Source organism: Mixophyes fleayi, chromosome 7, assembly GCF_038048845.1.
Source record: "Mixophyes fleayi isolate aMixFle1 chromosome 7, aMixFle1.hap1, whole genome shotgun sequence".
NCBI lineage: Eukaryota > Metazoa > Chordata > Amphibia > Anura > Limnodynastidae > Mixophyes > Mixophyes fleayi.
The window spans coordinates 142,027,210-142,047,158 of record NC_134408.1 but is presented as its reverse complement, the minus strand read 5'-3'; the positions used below and the strand labels follow the sequence as shown (position 1 = coordinate 142,047,158).

The following is a 19,949-nucleotide window of genomic DNA, read 5'->3' as shown; positions in this document are numbered from 1 at the left end:
TGCCCAATGTTGAAGCAGGGCCTTGAATACAGCCTAAAGTAATAGGTTGCATTTTGGGGTTGGGTACGCCGATGTCCACTACTCCCACATGGAGAAGCCCTACAAAGAAAATCCGAAATTATGAAAAACCGATGCAAGTGATTCTGATTGGAGAAGTGTTCGGCACTGCAGGCTGACGTCATCGCGACGTCTGTCAATAGAAATATAAAATGGCGATGTCGGGTTAAGTGTTTAAACGCATAACCTTAAGGGTCCCCACATTGGCGCTTTAAATTTCCATTGACAGCCTGCAGTGTCGAACACTTCTCCAATCAGAATCACTTGCTGTCAGCTTGGTGCTCCCATCGGGGATCTCCAGCGTCGGGTTGAAGTTAAGTCTGTTTATTTCCCAATCCGTGGCAATCGTAAAATGTAGATTGATAAATGTTTATTAATAAAGTAAGTTTCTGCACAGAGCTATATAATATATCCATATGGTTAATGAACGTGTATCAGGCTCAAAAAAATAAATATAAATATATATATATATATATATATATATATATATATATATATATATTTAGATAGATATACACATGTCATTTTTATTTATTTTTCTCAGCCTGCAGAGAACAATAACAACATTGTTCTCTAAGTGTAATTATATTTTCTGTGTGTAGTTGCATTTCCTCTATTGCTCTGCAGACATTATAATACACAGACAGACCGAACCTCAGACACTTCTGGTCATTTAAGGATAATGACTTCTTGCCCACAAGGCTGCACAGGATTCTGTGGGTGGGGAAAGGGGAGGAGCTACAAGAAGTAACTTATGTCAGTTTAATCGAGCACTGTACAGCAGATGACAATCAGACAGCGGTGAGTACAGAAATGCTGCTGCTTATGTGGATGTTATGTGGATAAAGGACCATTCTACATCTGACAGACATATAATACAATGTTATGTGCTAAACTCTAACACTCAGAGCCAGTCGCTCTCTGCTCTTCCTGTGTCTCCCCAGCTTCTCCCTATATAACTCTCTCCTAGGATCCAGGCTTTTCATTGTCTGGTAAAGGGACACTTAATCCCTATTTTCAAGTGCAGCAGAGAAGTGTTGTAGTGCACAGTATTGTAGATCTATGAATAGGATGGAGGTATATTAGTAAACAGTGACTGTCAGTTCAGCTGCAACATTGTTGCAAATTTAGCAGTGCATGAAAATGATTATTTATTAGTTTCAGTAACACTATATTATTTATGAACAGACATTTATTTTGTCATCATTGTTGTCATGTGGGCAGATGCCTCTACACAGTTATTTTGTGTACTTGCAATTTAATAATAAATATATATAATAAACTAATAGTCATGGAATGGTGGCACAGTGGTTAGCATTGCTCCCTCACAACGCTGGTGTCGTGGGTTCGATTCCGAATAGGACCCTATCTGATGTCCCCCCTCGTGTTTGCGTGGCAGTCCGAAACATACCGGTTAATTGGCTGCCGGCTATAATGGACGCTAGCTAAATATCTTACCTGCCAGCCAGGGGTGGCGGAAACACTTTCAGAGCTTTAGAAGTACGCAGCATTGCCAAACGTGAAAATAGGAAGCATTGGACCACGTCCTTATTCCACCCAAAACACACCCATCTCGGTTGAGCCCATGCCTCTTATGTGTACCCAAACCTGGGAAAATCGGGACTGTTGTCAGATATTGCACTAATAGATTCACTATAAGATGGATCCCATAATTACTGACGTCAGCTGCTCTTAGACCCACTTCTCATGGATATACTGAAGTACAGGTGTCACGCTAAGTATGTGACACTCCTACATTCAGCCCAAAAGCGTTCTGATTGGATACTGTGTACACTGTGTACAAGGACCAGCAATCCCTTAAGGCTGACCCCTTAAATAGACACAACTTTCTTACCAGAAAAATATGCCAGTATTATTCCAGATAATAAAATACAGCTTAATTACATTAGAAGAGAGGTCAGGGAACAGGGGTAAATTACCCCAAATGGGGTAAAAATGAAATTCCTGGAGGTAATGCTGCCGTTTCACATGCTGTCAGTTGGATTGTAGACCCCTTTAAATCCGAAATTGTTGTTGTACCAGAAAAGCCTCAAGGGTTGGCAGAGGCACTTCTTGATCTTCGATGCAATAATGAAGCACGTATTGCATTTCAAAACTAAGCAGATATTTTTGGATATCAACAGCTGCAAAGACATTCAAAATTGCACATGAGGAGACAGTCAAAAAGTTGCTGCCTTTTGCAACAACCTACCTTTGCGAACAAGGATTTTCCACTCCAACTAACATAAAAACAAAGCAGAGAAATTGATTGGACGCTGAAGACTGTATCCAAATTGCTCTGACATCTAAATGCCCCAATATTGCAAAAAATTAAGCCACATCATTTCTCCAAAAACCTGAAGTTTTGAAGTTGAAGCTTTCAAAGAAATTTTGAATAGATTCAATAAAATTTTGAATTCCAATAATTAATAATATATGATTTCCTTCCTTTCAAATCAAGGGGTTAACGTTGGCGTATCTAAATATATTTTGGGGTAAAAGGTAAAAAAGTTCCCTGACCCCTGCATTAGAAGAACATAGAACAGAACAGAGACTCAGGCTCCTTGCACACCGGTGCTCAATAGTTTACTTTAAGAAAAAAAATCTCGGCTACATTTAGCACAAACTTGTTTTGTTGTTATTGTCAAAGACAATATTTGCAATATTTAATCTGGAACTGTTTACTGGTTTAACACCATGGGTAAAATGTTCTAATATTTTCTGTAGAAAGCAATAAAAATCATTTAAAAGTCATCTCAGAGTGTTAAGCATGAAGTATACACAATGGGGAGGGCAAAAAATAAAGCAGGGGCGCACGCAGGATTGTCAGGGGGGGGGGTTTCGGCAGCGCTGTCCTATACAGCAGTCGCGGACGCTTCTTTGACAGCGCCGCGGCTGCTGTATAGGACAGTGCCGCTATGGTGGGCACTAAGTTAGCACGGGGGGGGGGGGGTTTCTGGAGACTCAGAAACCCCCCCTGCATGCGCCACTGTAAAGTATATATCAGTCAACAAAAAGTTACCATATAGCTAACATTTTCCTTGTATCTATATTTCATGATTCCTGTTACAGTATTTTAACCCTGCTGTGTCACAAGTATTAGACTGATGTATCACAATGCAGAAAAGCTTGGAAACTATTGATGTATTTATTGTACAGTATAGAACTTATAGCGACAGTGCAGAAAATAGTTATAAAGGAGATTACAAACAGGGGACTTTATGCAGACACATATTAGCACATATTGAAAGGTATTTGCAGATACGCTGTTACTGTGTCTGCAGGCGATATCTCACCCAGCAGTGAAGCAATCTCTCTGAGAACTGATCATTCTGTGAGAACAATTTGAGCTGAGGCCAAGACAAACACAAGAACTCTTCATTCTCTTCTCTCCTCCTCCCTGATCAGGAAGAAACATGGAGTCTGGAATGAGGAGCCTGATCACAGACCACAGCCGATACGTGGAGTCCTTCCGTGTTTTCCTTGAGAATTCCACAGAACACCAATGCATGCAGCAGTTTATCCAGACCAAGCTGCCAGACGTTATATCCAGGTAAATAACTTGCTTTATTTTATGACTTCTGGGTCATTCAATCAGCACTGATTCCTAGTGAAAGTTCCACTGACAACCAAGCCAGATATTTCAGAAACAGCTGCACCCCTTCATGGCTGTAGGAGAGTCAGTGGAAGGGTTATTACATATTTATCAGTTGTAGGTATAGATTATACATATAACGACACCAGTGTAATTAGGCACACGTTACAAGATTACAAGGTTTAAAGTGCCTAATAAGTTACCTGTGGCTCTCAAACTGTTGTGGAACTGCAAGTCCCAGAAGAATCTGCCTAGTTGTGCTCCAGGTCCATTAACTTGGAGTGGTGGGGCCTGCTGGGACTTGTAGTTCCCCAACAGCTGGAGAGCCTCAGGTTGCCTACTTGTGCTCTAGGTCCACAAACATGGAGTGGTGAGGTCTACTGGGACTTGTAGTTCCACGGTAGGTGGAGAGCTACAGGTGTGTCTACGTTGTATCGAGAATTTAGAAGGGGCTGGGTCTACAAAAACGCTGGGTGCTGTGGGAGTTTTGTGTTGATAGCGTTAGATGTGTGAAGAGATTTAGAGCTGTTTACTAATATCAACAACTACAGGCTTACAGGGGTGTCCTGTAACGAGGGACCCCCCAGGCACCATCTCTGGCAGCACAACGATTGCAGTTCTTTTGCAGAAGCCTGAATAAGTAGTATGCTCCTTGTTGGTCGATCTAATAGTGCTTAAAGATTGTAATATCGGCCGTATGAAGTCCACACAGCTCATGCACAAACGTTTAGCATGGTTTGTATAAGGGGTGAGAAGGGCCCCATTTCAGTGTCCATCTCATTTAAATATCTCTCCAAAACACATTTGGTGGGTGTGCTGGCTGTAAGAGGGACGCCCTCATAGAGACTGTACAAAGAAGGACAACTACAATGGTGCATGGCCTACAGCACAGAACGTACCCGGAAAGACTAAAAGATCTTAATATGCAGAGTTTGGAGCAGAGAAGGGAAAGAGGGGACATGATAGAAACTTTCAAATATGTGATACCCCAAAACCTGAGTACCCTGAGGTGTATCTATATGTAAATATATGTGTGTACTCATGGCTATGTACCTTCCTGTTTAGATGTGGTTACATTTGTTACTTGTTATAAGTGTTTATAATATTATATTTAAAAAACAAACAAAAAAAAAAAAAGATGTCTTGAGGGAGAAGTGACAGTGGGGAGTGGTTGGTGGTTGCCGGGGGTGACAGTTGGGAGTGGTTAGTGGTTGCCGGAGGTGACAGTTGAGAGTGGTTGGTGGTTGCCGGCGGTGACAATTGGGAGTGGTTGGTGGTTGCCGGGGGTGACAGTGGGGAGTGGTTGGTGGTTGCTGGGGGTGACAGTTGGGAGTGGTTGGTGGTTGCCTGGGGTGACAGTTGGGAGTGGTTGGTGGTTGAAGGGGTGACAGTGGGGAGTGGTTGGTGGTTGCCGGGGGTGACAGTTGGGAGTGGTTTGGTGGTTGCCTGGGGTGACAGTTGGGAGTGGTTGGTGGTTGCCTGGGGTGACAGTTGGGAGTGGTTGGTGGTTGCCGGGGGTGACAGTTGGGAGTGGTTGGTGGTTGCCGGGGGTGACAGTTGGGGGTGGTTGCCAGGGGTGACAGTGGGGAGTGGTTGGTGGTTGCCAGGGGTGACAGTTGGGGATGGTTGGTGGTTTCCGGGGGTGACAGGGAGAGAGGAGGGTGATACTCAGGACCACTGAGAGAGATCCCTGTGTCTGGATAAACTGAGAACGAAAAGATAGGGACAAAAATGAAAATCAGACAAAGTGATATATAAGCAGATTAAAAGTGAAGAAAGTGTAAGAAGAGAAGAAGTGAGTAACTATTTATAAGGTCCAACGGGATAAAAAAAGAAATTTATGGGCCCCAACCACGTGCACCACTTCTACAAATAGTTATTGAAATATTTGATGTAGGTCTTAAAGTTGTATTGAGAAATTAAGTTATATATTAATGTTAGGTAATTATATATATATATATATATATATATATATATATATATATATATATATATATATGTGTGTGTGAAGATTAATAATTTATTCTGGCAGAAACATCCATAGACATAGAATTCCAATAAGATATCAGTGTTATTAGTAAGGTGAATTTAAAGATTTGTCTATTGTAAATAGTTTTACAGTGATAAGATATTGTTTAAAGATAGTCGTGCGCTTCTAAAATAAATATCAGAGTAATTCTTATTAATAAAAGGAAATTAGTCCAGAATTCACTTGTGTCATTTTTTAATCTCTGTGGATAAATCTCCTGACCTCTCTGGTGCATAGAATATCTGAAGTGTTGAAACCAGAATTAGAACTATCCAATACTGGTAAGGTGCAATTTTAATGTATTACTCTAAATAACACCACACAGGGTATTACAAATACATCAACAAGGTGCAGGAGGGAAACATTCTACAAAGGAAGAGAAGTATTAGAACACGAGGACATGTACTGACACTGGGGGAAGAGAAGTATTAGAACACGAGGACATGTACTGACACTGGGGGGAAGAGAAGTATTAGAACACAAGGACATGCACTGACATTGGGGGGGAAGAGAAGTATTAGAACACGAGGACATGTACTGACACTGGGGGGAAGAGAAGTATTAGAACACGAGGACATGCACTGACACTGGAGGGAAGAGAAGTATTAGAACACGAGGACATGTACTGACACTGGGGGGAAGAGAAGTATTAGAACACGAGGACATGTACTGACACTGGGGGGAAGAGAAGTATTAGAACACAAGGACATGCACTGACATTGGGGGGGAAAAGAAGTATTAGAACACGAGGACATGTACTGACACTGGGGGGAAGAGAAGTATTAGAACACGAGGACATGTACTGACACTGGGGGGAAGAGAAGTATTAGAACACAAGGACATGCACTGACACTGGGTGGAAGAGAAGTATTAGAACACGAGGACATGTACTGACACTGGGGGGGAAGAGAAGTATTAGAACACAAGGACATGCACTGACATTGGGGGGGAAAAGAAGTATTAGAACACGAGGACATGTACTGACACTGGGGGGAAGAGAAGTATTAGAACACGAGGACATGTACTGACACTGGGGGGAAGAGAAGTATTAGAACACAAGGACATGCACTGACACTGGGTGGAAGAGAAGTATTAGAACACGAGGACATGTACTGACACTGGGGGGGAAGAGAAGTATTAGAACACAAGGACATGCACTGACACTGGGGGGAAGTAGGTTCAGAGGAAATCTGAGGAAAAACGACTTCACAGAAAGAGTAGTGGATAAGTGGCGTACGGATCGCATTCGCATGGCTAAACAATATTAAACCCATATACTTTCGTTCATCCAATTATACGACTTCAACAGCCCTGATTCCAGTAGTCTCAATCTGTCCTAGATCAACTTTACATTTCAGTGTAAAAATAAAGTTATCAAGTATTTGTGTGCTACATGAAAAAACAGCCAGTATTGAACTTATGTGCATAATAACAAACTCATTTGGACCCCTTGTATTGTAACATGGTTTTGCCCAGGAGAACATTTACTCTTTTTTTTGCCTTACCTTCCGTAATGACTCAGACCCTATGTCTTAGCCCTCCTTTCCTTATCACACATGATCCCAACTCTCCACTTGTCACCCATGTCTCCCCCACTCTTGCCCCTTAACCCTTGTTACATATGACTCCACCTTTCCTCCCAGGTTACCATGTGCTGCAGTGATTGGTCTCCAACGCTGTTGTTCATTTGTAAATGAGCCAATGACTCCCACTGATGATGTCACCAGTGTCCCTCACGGACCGCCCACATCACTCTAACCCCTCCCCCAGCGTTCACATCATATTTTCAAATGGTTTTCGGTCCCCAAGACTGACTGATACCAGCGGCTGTGAGGGTGTTTTTTCATTCAATTCAGCAACAGGAGCAGAGGGGGTTTCATTTGTTAAATAACGATTTTGGGCAGACATCTTCTCTAATTTGTGGCGACCTGTTCATTTTAAAAACTGTATTTAGATTATGGTTGGTGTTATCAGTGTCTGTCGTCTACATTTATGAACTAACTCTGCCAAATTACAAATATTCTGTGGGCTGAATTAATTTTAAAGAGAATGCAGCCAATGAAATGCCTCAGGCCTCAAAGATACCACTAATTGTATTGATTGACTGAATTGTCATGAATACTGGGACAGTCCACAAAAATGTCTGTCTCCAGAACTGTGGTGCTCTAGGTAAAATTATTTACATAGTTATAGCTAGTAGAGGGGGAGACTACACTATATTGGGGGTTTGAAGACAGGACATGGGACCCTGCAGTTGCCTAAATATTTAATTTCCTTCTAAAATGGCCTATTCTGTATATTCTTACACTAATTTAACAGGAAATAAAACTTTTTAAAGCCAAATTAATGTATGTCAGCTAATGTACATACATGTATTTGTAACTGGCATCCTGTGTTCTGTCTCTTTCTCAGTATAGGGAACGGAAAACCGGCCATCCGTGTTCTCAGCGTAGGAGGGGGCTCAGGTAAGGGCAGTTTTATTCCTAAATGTTTCTATAAATGCTGATGTAAAAATGTCATAGTACATAAAACACACTACAGCCTGAATAGGTAATAATATGTAATAAATAAAAACGGGCAGATTTCTAGTATAGTTTATAGTTTTTCCATTCAATCTCTAGAGATTAGACTCCAACTGAAAATGTTCATGGTGGATTAAGTTAAATTGTCAGTTCAACCTTCAACCCACTAGCAATGTAGACCTCACATCATTCATTCATTCATTCATTCATTCATTCATTCATTCATTCATTCATTCCAGCTTTTACATTTTTCCTAAAATCCTGCTTAGTGGAGTCTCATGTATGTCTAGAGGTTACCATGAGACAGCTGTGTGCCCACCAGGATAAATGAAACCCCAACATAAACATTCGCTACACCTTTTGAATCATCATCAACATCTATTTATATAGCGCCACTAATTCCGCAGCGCTGTAGAGAGAACTCACTCACATCAGTCCCTGCCCCATTGGAGCTTACAGTCTAAATTCCCTAATATACACACACACACAGACACAGACAGAGAGACTAGGGTCAATTTGATAGCAGCCAGTTAACCTACCAGTATGTTTTTGGAGTGTGGCAGGAAAGGAAACACATGCAAATATATAAACTCCACACAGATAAGGCCATGGTTGGGAACCGAACTCATGACCCAGTGCTGTAAGCCAGAAGTGATAACCACTGAGCCACCGTGCTGCCCATTTAGAATCTCATTTAAATATCTCTGTCTGGCCAAACAAAATGTTGTATTTGGCATATGGGTACAAAATTAATTTTATAACATAATAGATATTGGGTACAAATGTCATTATACCTTTAGGAGTCCTATTTTCTTTTGAACAGTGGCAGGGGATGTGGCCTAACTTTTTCAGCATGGCCAATGCAGAATCTGGCAATGCCGGAGTGGATCAGGGGCGAGTCCTGGGTGATTCTGGAGCGTGGCCTAAATCATGAAATACTATTGGAATACTACTAATACTTACTAAAAAAGAGCATCCATGTGTTTTTATTTTAATAATAGATTTCTTTACACACTTTTAGGTGAAATTGACCTACAAATACTCTCCAAGATACATTTCCGATATCCTGAGGCTTCCATTAACAACGATGTTATTGAGCCGAGTCCAGAGCAGGTATCCAGCTACAAGGGTGAGCTTGATTTCCTGGAGCTGCATTTAAGCTGCATTTTAAGCACTTATTTAGTATTTGTCAGTGTTTCACTTTCCACTGGACTTTGAAAAGAACTTATTTACCGTTTTACTGCAGCAAGTTGACTCTGTTCCAATTGTTTCAGAGCTTGTGGCCAAGACCCCGGGCCTCGACCATATCCGTTTCTGTTGGCATAAACAAACCTCTTCAGAGTTTGAACTTCAAGTAAATGAAAAGAAACAGGATACAAAGTATGATTTTATCCATATGATCCAGGTAATTGTCTTTTTACGCGTGCTGATACATGTCCTGGACTTTAACAATTAAAATAGGGTTGTTTGGGGTTATAGGGGCTGATTCATCAAGGAGTGCATCCTGAACCTGAGTCATTAAGGAGAGCAAAGCAAATAAAGGAGTAAGTTTGCTCCTGGACAAACCATGTTACAATGCCAGGGCTGCAAATTAGTTTATTATTTTGCACGTAAGATAAATACAAGCTGTTTTTTCATGTAGCACACACATACTTGATAGCTTTATTTTTACACTGAAATTTACAGTTGATCTAGGGCATGCCCTATCCCAGCTATAAATCTGTCCTCACTTTTTAAATTTACCTCCCCCTCCAATGCAACATGGTTTTGCCTAGATGCAAAGTTACTCCTTTTTTATGCTTTACATTCCTTAATGACTCAGGACCACTGAGCGTAATGTGCGTTAAAACGCACGTAAATCGGCTCTGTTTACATTTTTACAGTTGCACCTGATTGCAAACACATGTTATAGCATGCATACGAGACCGTCATCTCTAGTAATCAGGACTTAGACTAGCCCTGTTGATGGAGTAAGAGATACGGCAGAAAAACAAGTAACTTTGAGATGCCCAAAGCTTGAATCAGATGTGGCTGTGTGTGTACGGCCTCACTGTATATCGACCACGGACAAACGCATCTTCCACGCATAAATCATAGGATGTAGTAAGTGTCCTTTGCGTACCACGATGAATTGAATGTGGCTACATTTAGTTGCGTATGGTTCAGTCCTGGGCACGCGCAGATTAATTTTGCGCATGATACGCACTGATACATTACTTGATGAATCAGGGCCATAGATTATTACTCCCCCTGATCTTCCTAATACTAATCCATCATCCCTCTCCTGCCCCTATACCAATATACCCCCTGCCTGGGTGCCCAGGCCTGCCTATGTGGTGACCACTTGGTATTGATGGGCTCTCGCCTCCTCCGGGTCCCATACCAGCCGTTGCTCCTGTAGTTCCGGCCTTGCCAAGCGCACTCCGAGTAACATGTTCACAGAATGGCCATATGTAATGAAGACTGACCCAATGTCTCCTCACTCTTGAAGCTAAACTGAGCGGTATTTTAACCGTATAATATAAAAGTTTATTTAATGAAAGCGGTGGCCCTCAAGTGGTGGGAGGTGGTACTGCAAGGTCACTTTGACCCAGTGTGCTTTCTCTCACCTATGGTTACTTCTGAACAACGAAGCGTCTCCTGAGACTGGAGGGTTGGCGAGCGCTGGGAAGCGGGTATCAGCTGGCTTCATAAATGACTCCCTCATTATTTTACATATTCCAGATGCTGTACTTTGAGAAGGATATTCCTACTACATTAAAATTCTTCAGGAGCTGTTTGGCACCAGATGGAAAACTGCTTATAATCCTTGTATCTGGTAAGACATTGATGAAGATTATATTATGGTAAAATATTTAATTTTTTTGACATTGTGTATTTGATCTACCAGAATAAAGCAGTTGACGCAGAAATAAAATACTAATAGACACATATAATACGTTGAGTACGTAAGTTCTGGTACCTCTTACATATACCTAAGACTCTTACATAATGCTATGAATAAGTGGCCACTATAGCGGAGTCTTGTGTAACAATACTGGCGTTCTCAAAGGTATCAGAAACAATGGTGATGTTCCATCAGACTTCCTGCCATTAACCCTTACGAACGTTACACCTGGTACCATTTCTTAGTATGAAGTGGCTGATAACAGAGTATTATCTGTCCTTGAGAATTGTCCTTTTAGGTTTTAGGCTTAGCACCTCTTTTTTTTTAAAGGAGACCATACATTGTCACAAACGCTACAGACTGAGCGTTACATAGTGAAACCATCAGTAGTGATGTGAAATTCATACATCCAGTTTGCTGTTATGTCTCATCAGGAAACAGTAGTTGGAAATTGTTGGAGAAATACGGATCCAGTTTGCCATTAAATGATCAGTGCCAGTACGTCGCAGCGGGCCACGTGGCAGACATGCTGAGTTCCGTGGGCGCCAGGTATCAGTGCTACGACTTGGAGTCCGAATTGGACATAACGGAGTGTTTCGTTGAAGGGAACCGGAATGGAGAGTTGCTGCTGGACTTTATAACCGAGACCTGTGAATTTAAGAAATATGCCCCCCCTGAGCTCCGAGAGGAAATAATCCATCATATAAGGAGCCCTGGGTGCAGCACGATAAAAGACGGGAAGATTATCTTTAATTGCAGTCTTGGTGTGATTGTGGTTGACAATGAGTAGGTGTGCTGGTGTGTGCCTGTCTGTGTCTGTATACACACACATAGGTGCAGTGCCCATGACTAAAATAGGTATTGAGAATGAAATTACTAAGTAGCGAGAACCCCAAGATGTTTAAGATTTCAAACTTGTGATGTTTTGGATTTTAGAACACAAAGATTGAGCCGATATAGCAACATCTTCTTTGCTCTCACGATCAGTAAATATTTTGTCGTTTACTCAATGAACAGACCACAGGGTTAAATGTATCAAGCTGAGAGTATTCCGGCGGTTTTGGAAAGTGTAGATGTTGCCTATAGCAACCAATCAGATTCTAGCTATCGTTTCGTAGAATGTACTAAATAAATGATAGGTAGAATCTGATTGGTTTTCCAAACTCGCCAGAAAACTCTCAGCTTGATACATTTACCCCCACGTCTACAATCTGCATGGTTCATATTGGAAACCATTCTCACCTACGGTACAGATAACGATCACCTCACTAAGGCGACACGTGCACAGTGAAACAGTAGTTAGCGTTGCCCCATTACAGTGAGGGGGAGTTGACTTTGACTGTGAATAGGATGCTATCTGTATGGAGTATGTTTGTTCTGACTGTGTTTTGCAAGTTTTTCCTGGAGTCTCCAGTTTCACGGACAACCATAAACATTGGATCTGGTGCATGTGTTTGTGCGTTTCTGGTAGAGAAAATAGATTGTAAGCTCCAAAGGGGAAATTTGCTAATTGATGTAGCCTAATATAAGAACTTTGTGGCTATGCTCACACAGTACTGCTTCACAGTCATACAGCTTAAGCATCATATAAAACAGAATGAACTGACTTTAAAGAGGATGTTCATACAGGACACTCAACAGAGTATTTTTCTTGCCCAATGTTGACGCAGGGCCTTGTGTACACAGCCTAAAGTAAAAGCTTGTGTTTTGCTACACTGTTATTCAATTAGGTCTTATTGAAGGCTGCAGAATAGGAAGAACTTTTTTATAATTCACAATACGGAGGTACATGCAAGTTACGGGAAATTTTTTCAAATGCAAGTTGCGTTCACATGATGATACGGCTATAACAAGCGTACTTACGAGAAATGTGTTGGCCCTCTCTAACGCAAAGCGTTCACGCAAGATACAGCACCCAGATGAACTAACATATGAACATCAATCGGGCTCAAACTCTCTTAATTACTTCTTTACAGTAAGTGTAACAAGGGGCGATATATTCTCCAACATTCCAAATGTAAAAATTTGGAGAAAACTATCCACGCCCCAGATAAATCCGCTAATACAGTCAGTGCCATGCCCCCAAATCTGTACTTCACACCCCTCTACTTGCAGGGAATAGAGACTGGGATCATAAAATAAAGTAGTTAACATATGCAGACCTTAGAGTAGGATTGTTAATAAAATACCTATCGTTATTGAAATTTATATATTGGAATGCTTCAGGGTGAGGACGGGAATTGAATTTATCTAAAGGATCAATTAGAAAATGCGCTAATTACTTGGGGATCAGCAGAATGGAATAACAGGCAGTAAATGGGCAAAAGTTTTCTAACTTTTTTCTTTTTTTAACTTAATGCCTTTGTGTAGCTGAGACTTCGACAAGACCAACGGTACATTAGGTCAATACAACATTGCCAGCTCTAACTAAGCATAATTAACTTATACAGAAGTTATAACAGCTCCTAATAATACCAGGTGAACCTGACCTCAATGAGGGCAAATCACTTGTACAATGAGCGCCAAGTGGCAAACTGTTCCTATGTTGTCACCTCTTCTACACACAGAGCACTACGCCATGTTTTCTTATCACTTATTTGTTTTGCAAATCATTGTGTGTTAATGAGTCCTTGTAAGTCCCATCTTTGCTGATAAACTAAAAGCATTCTTAGGTCATGTTGAAATGTGAAATGTTTCAGTGGAGACTCACGTCAGCCTGTCCCTCCTCTCTAACCATTGTACCGTTTCTAGAGTGTTTCTTTTTCATCTCTTCTACCGCAGTAAAATAATTTTAAATAAATGTTGATGAAAGTCACAAGATATTGGCTAAAACTGATTCTGTTTGTAATTCTTTTGATGTGCGTCTTGTTTTGAGTTACACGGCTGTTGAAACACATTAGGGCCAAAGCGAAGCATTCTCTATTGACCACTGTGATGAGTAATTGGAAGCCCCAGCTTGCGGGGGTTGGGTACGCTTTATCTGTTACCATTATTCTGACATGGAGAAGGCCTACAAAAAAAATCCGAAATTATGAAAAACTGATTGGAAAATAAACAGACTTACCTTCAACCCGACACTTGACATTTCCGATGGGAGCACTGTGCTGACAGCAAGTGATTCCGATTGGAGAAGTGTTTGGCACTGCAGACTGATGTCATCGCGACATCTGTCAATAGAAATTTAAAGCGGCAACGTTGGGTTTAGTGTTTAAACACTTAACCTTAGGGGTCCCCACATTGCCGCTTTCAAATTTTTTGTCTTTGTAGGGCTTAGTGGTAATTGTAAAAATTATTACCACCGGCTGGCAGAGCGACTGGTGGAGTAAGAGGGTGTCTGAGTAATGCTCCGATTCCCACAGTCAGTGTATATTTTGTTTTGATAACACCATAAATACTATCGCTGCGCTGTCTCCTTGATCCTGCCTGTGTGGCGCTGCTATAAAGAGAAAATTGGAGGCAATCCCTACCTCCTTAATTCATGACCAAAAAAAGAAAAAGTGACCCCAAGTGCTTCAAATGGCAGTGATGTAAATTGTGTAGGTGAAGAATAAGAGTATGGTAACTGCTGCAGTCTAATATTTTATTAACAATCTATCAAAAATGTGCTATCAATTCAGTTCAGCTTTATTCACATGCATATTCCTGAGGAAGCCCAATTGGGTGAAATGCGTAGGTTTCACTGTACTTTTCATCGCAAAACAATCCTTTTCTTACTTATTTCCAAAATATTAGACTGCAGCAGTATCTTTTGCTTTGACAGGAAACCCAGATAAACATCACTTCAGAGGCAGGGCTGAAAATACCAGTGCTTAGGGAAATACGAGTCGTGCCCACCTTAGAAGCTAGCAAGTCAATCGCAAGCTGGAATTTACTTTTTCTCAGATGCTAGACTCTTTATCCTTTAATTTGTTTCTAATGAATATATTCAACTTTACCAGGTAACACTTTTAAGCTCTTAACTAAGGGACAAATGCAAGACACAAACTATATGCAACTTCACCAATGTAGGGTCAGTGCAGTACTGAGGAAGAGGCAGGCCAGTAGGGTGTAGCACAGGCCCGGTCAACCTGCTTCTCTCCAGGTGTTGTGAAATTACAAATCCCAGCATGTCCTGACAGCAATCAGCTAGCTACCTACTGTCAAAGCATTGCTGGGGCTTGAATTTACCAAACCTGAAGGGCCACAAGCATACTTGCCAACTCTCCCTGAATGTCAGAGAGACTCCCTGAAATAGGGGTGATCTCCCTCACTCCCTGAAGAGTCTGGCATTCTCCCTGACGTGGTTGGCTTCACCATCTGTGGCATGATGACACAGTTCAGAAATTGTGTCCTATGTCCATGTATTGATGCCTATGGAGGTGGCCATTTTCATGCAGACCAAGATTTAATCAAAGACTGACAGGTAAGACAACATGACTTCAGTAATGGAGACAGAAATGTAAAAGACACTTCAGTCTCTAGAGATTCATTAGCTGCTTTTTCTTTAACACATAGTTGCCTACTCTCCCGGAATGTCCCGGAGACTCTCGTATATCTGGGAGACCTCCCAGGCTTCCAAGAGAGCAGGACAACCTCCCGGTTCTCACCCCCGCAATAGATAAATGACAGGGGCGAGGCTTAATGACGCAAATATTGCATCTTCTTAGCCCGGCCCCCTGCTATAATTGGCCAGAAATGTGACAATCGTTAAAGGGGCAGAGCCAAAATAATAATCCGCCCCCACACGCCCACCACCCCTGGGATCTCCCTGAAGCCAACAAGGAAAAATTGGCAAGTATGGCCACAGGTTGGCCAGTCCCGTTCTAACTTATGTACCATCATATCATAGAATTTCCAGGAACAGCAGCCAACTACATCACACACGTTACTGTCTGGTGAATCTCACTGACCTACACATAGTACTACAACCCCTATCACAATAGGTTCACTGAATATGTCTATAATGATTTTTTTTTTGTAAAAACAAAACAAAACACAGTCACGTTTAACCCCTTATTAACCAGAGCTCTGTTTTGACAGCATACCGGAATGACAGGCAAAAATGGGGGGTTTCTTTTACACACTAGGATACCGTAAACGTCAATTTTCCCACGTATAGGGAATATTTATATGTGAAAGTTATTATTCATACAAATGATAAAAAGAAAAAAAAAAACTGGTAGAATTTTATTGTTTTCATTTTATTTTTAATTCTAAGCAGCCCAAGAGTCAGAGGGGATGTTGACTTAACATGGATGACAGAATGAGAGTTCTGTTGTGTACACAAGCAGCACGGCAAATTAGGGACAATTCTAAGGACAAAAGTTTTCAGGGACAAATATTTATAACCTGGGAATGTCTCTGCAGATTTGTGCTTGATGTCTTGGATTGCAATCCAACCAACAAAACGCAATTTACGTTTGTTTTGCTTAATGAATCCGGCCCATAATATTTAAATGCTCTATAACGGATGAAGATTGCACAAACTAGAAGTTGCTCCTATTTTGTACAACACACTTTATCACAATACAAAATCCCATCTCAGAGCTTTCATTATCCATTACTTTCAGTGAGACCCTGCTCACTCATTCTACGCACGTAAGACGGAGCAACAGGACAATTAAGCACAAATAAATCAATGTATGTAACAAAAATCAATCCATAAATGCTACAGTAAAGTCTGCCATGATCTTCTCTTACTTTCCTGAGTTAGATAATGGCTAAATGAGGGAAAATGTGCATCACACAACGCTTAAAGAAAACATAAAATGTCAAATTAATGAGGGGTGAGGTCCTAATTGGGAGTTAGGCAGCGCTCTCATCTGAATTTTTCTTCTTTTGCACCTCAAGAATTTTGGAAGCACAGCAGAAAAGACTGGTGCAAAAGGATCTCAGGAAATGGTCAACTGCCATAACATAGGGCATGTATCCAGGGCTGCCATCAGAAACTGTGGGGCCCAGTACTAATTAATCTGGCGGGGCCCCCCTCCTCGGGCCCAGTACTAATTAATCTGGCGGGGCCCCCCCTCCCCACACATGTGCCCCCCTCTCTCTTCACCATACATGCGCCCCCTATCCCTCATCACAGTACATTCCCCCCCACTCCCTCATCACAGTAAATGTTCCCCTCCCCCCAAAGTAAATGTCCCCCTCTCCCCTCCCCACAATCACGGTAAATGTCCCCCTCTCCCCTCCCCGCAATCACAGTAAATGTCCCCTCCCCTCCCCACAAGTACAGTTAATGTCCCCCTCTACCCTCCCCGCAAGCACAGTTAATGTACCCCCCTCCAAAGTTAAGGTCCCCCAGAATCCAGTTTCAACTAGTCTATTTGCATTTTACAGTCTGTATCACTTTAAACTATTATTCCCTAACATCGCTAACTAGAGTATGTAATGTGCGATCTCTTTGGCGAATGAACTGGACAGCTGCTGATGAATAGGGGATTAAAATGATACTAAACATGACACAGTTCCTGTAACCTGAACCTTGAATATCACTAGAGTGTACATATAACCTTAATATATATATATAAAACTATAACCTAAATACCATCTGCTCATAAATCACTGTGAAATTAAACCACTATAAATATGAAATATTTATATACCGTGATCGGAGCTGCCCGAGCGCCCCCCCCCCCCCCCCCCCCCCGGCACTTACCTCCTTCTCCGGCGCGGTGTGCTCTCTTTACTGAGGAGATCTCGTGAGAGTGAGACTCACGAGATCTCCTCAGTGAGACTACAGCGCGCCGTAGAAGGACTGCAGGGAAAGTGCTCAGCAGCACTGATCGCGCCGGGAGCGCCCCCGCCCCCGACCGATCAATACTGCTGCTGAGCACTTTCAAGGGCCCCCTGGATGCCATAGGCCCCTGGGCTGTAGCCCAGTTAGCCCTATGGTTAATCCGGCCCTGGTGAGAGGGCGAGTGTATGTGTGCGTATTTTATCGTGCGATCTCGCCATGCCACGTGTTACGTGCATACTGATTGCAATCGCACGGTAAAACAATATTAACCAATATACTTTCGCTCATACAATTATACGACTTCGACACCCCCCCCCCCTCAAACTTCAAACTGCATTCTATGTTACCTCCTCACTAAACAGCTGCTCCAACCAGCTTACAGCCAGCTTGGTGATTATATAGAAGTAATACAGTATAGTACTATTTTTATGCATAGAATGCATGGTGGTAGATGTAGTTTCCTTACATTGATATTGCCCACAGTGCTGTAATTTTATTGCAGGCTGCAATTCCCCACAACAGGAGTGCATTTTACAAAGCCAGAAAAATGCTACCAGGCATCCCAATGAATGTTATTTCTGGGGTTACAATAATGAACTTAAACACATTTCTTGGGAACATTTTAACTTTATTATAGATATTATGTAAACTACCCTTTAACCAAAATGTGTTGTCAACATTTGTTGCATTTAGAAAGGATACATAATATATTACGTATGATGTCCTTCTGTCCGTGCCTACTGACAAACAGGGTTCAGGACTGACAATGACAGCAAAAAGTAATACTAAAGAACTAAAATAAAACACAGGAGAAAAAAGTGGGAGATATGTTTCCTTCTCTCCCCGATACTACATCAAAATGAGTTACCTCAGCACTCGGATTTTTCCATGAGATAAAGGCCTTTGTGAAGAATGTGTGTCTTCAAGGTGAATTAGATTTACAGGTGCTGTCAAAAACACAGGCTGAGTGCCCAGGAGCTCTTGTTAACAATGCAGCAGTTGGTCCCAGAATAAAACAAAACCATTCATTAAAAAGAGAATTTTTCTTAAAGGTAAAATTCATAATGAAGAAGCGAATGTGTATTCGTGGAAAACGTATCGTTATGAGCATAATATGTACATGTACAAGAGACCTTCATTTAACAGTACGAATATGGAACATGAACAGGGAAATGTAATAAGGCTCTGTACAGAGCGGTCTGTGTGCAAAGTGTCTCTTTTTCTGGATTGGTGAATAGTGCTAAATTATATTAAGGTGTTAAAAATAGACTTATGGAATATCATGATTAACATTTTCACCCAAAGTTGTTAAATAGTAAGAAAAAATGTAACAAATTGCAATAAATTTGACATTATGGATAGCTAGAAACAGAAGCGCTGGAAATGAACTTGTAAACTTGCCTAGTTAATGTAGGAATTATTTTTCAAACAGGATATGTGCAGAGGATGTTATAGAAACGTATCTAGCTTTTGATTCTTTTGTTGCTGAATTGTATCAGCTGCTAAGTGCAAATATGTTCACACTTAGATTCTTTGGTGCCTTATTAAATGTGTTTGATAGTAAGTGTAGCTCCCGTTTGCCTGGTGTAGAAGTCAAATAATTGGGTGAAGTAGGCTAAGTTGATTAATATTGTTTTACTGTGCGATTGTGATTAGTATGCTACATGTAATTACACAATCGCACGGATTAATAAGCCACACGTTCAGACTCACATTTTGTAAATAGTACACGTTTATTAAAGTTCCAATCCACATTTATTTCTTAGTATAATGTATTAGAGATTATTTATACATAGATAATACTACAGTAAAGGTAACTATGGTTCAGGTCCACAGAAATGTGTGGAGTTTGGTCTCATATTAATCTCTGCTTGCTGTAAATCTTGCTAACTTTTGCGATTAAATATCTTTGTGCGTTGGGACCACAATTATCGCATTGGACAGTTTTATTGGTAACGACAAAACGAACATTACACCGGTAGTTGGTCATACCTTCCATATCTCCTCCTCCCTGACCGTCCAATCTGTCTGCACCGTTGTCACGAGTGTCAGAATTTTGGGAGGCATGACCCAGTCACCGCCGCTCTGCAGTGAGAGACCTTCAGACGTCAGTCCCCTAAAAACTCACTTACATTGTC

The 19,949-nt window shown here is 41.4% G+C and overlaps 1 protein-coding gene across 1 annotated transcript; it reads left to right on the top strand.

Moving 5' to 3' along the window:
* The first annotated feature begins 554 nt into the window (after positions 1-554).
* Positions 555-13,922, top strand: LOC142098249 (histamine N-methyltransferase B-like). The gene is made up of 7 exons (XM_075180943.1): positions 555-858; positions 3,466-3,610; positions 8,094-8,146; positions 9,225-9,332; positions 9,478-9,608; positions 10,928-11,021; positions 11,525-13,922. The coding sequence occupies exons 2-7, from the start codon at positions 3,474-3,476 to the stop codon at positions 11,878-11,880; spliced, it is 879 nt and encodes a 292-aa protein (XP_075037044.1). The 5' UTR covers positions 555-858; positions 3,466-3,473; the 3' UTR covers positions 11,881-13,922.
* The last annotated feature ends 6,027 nt before the right edge of the window (positions 13,923-19,949 follow it).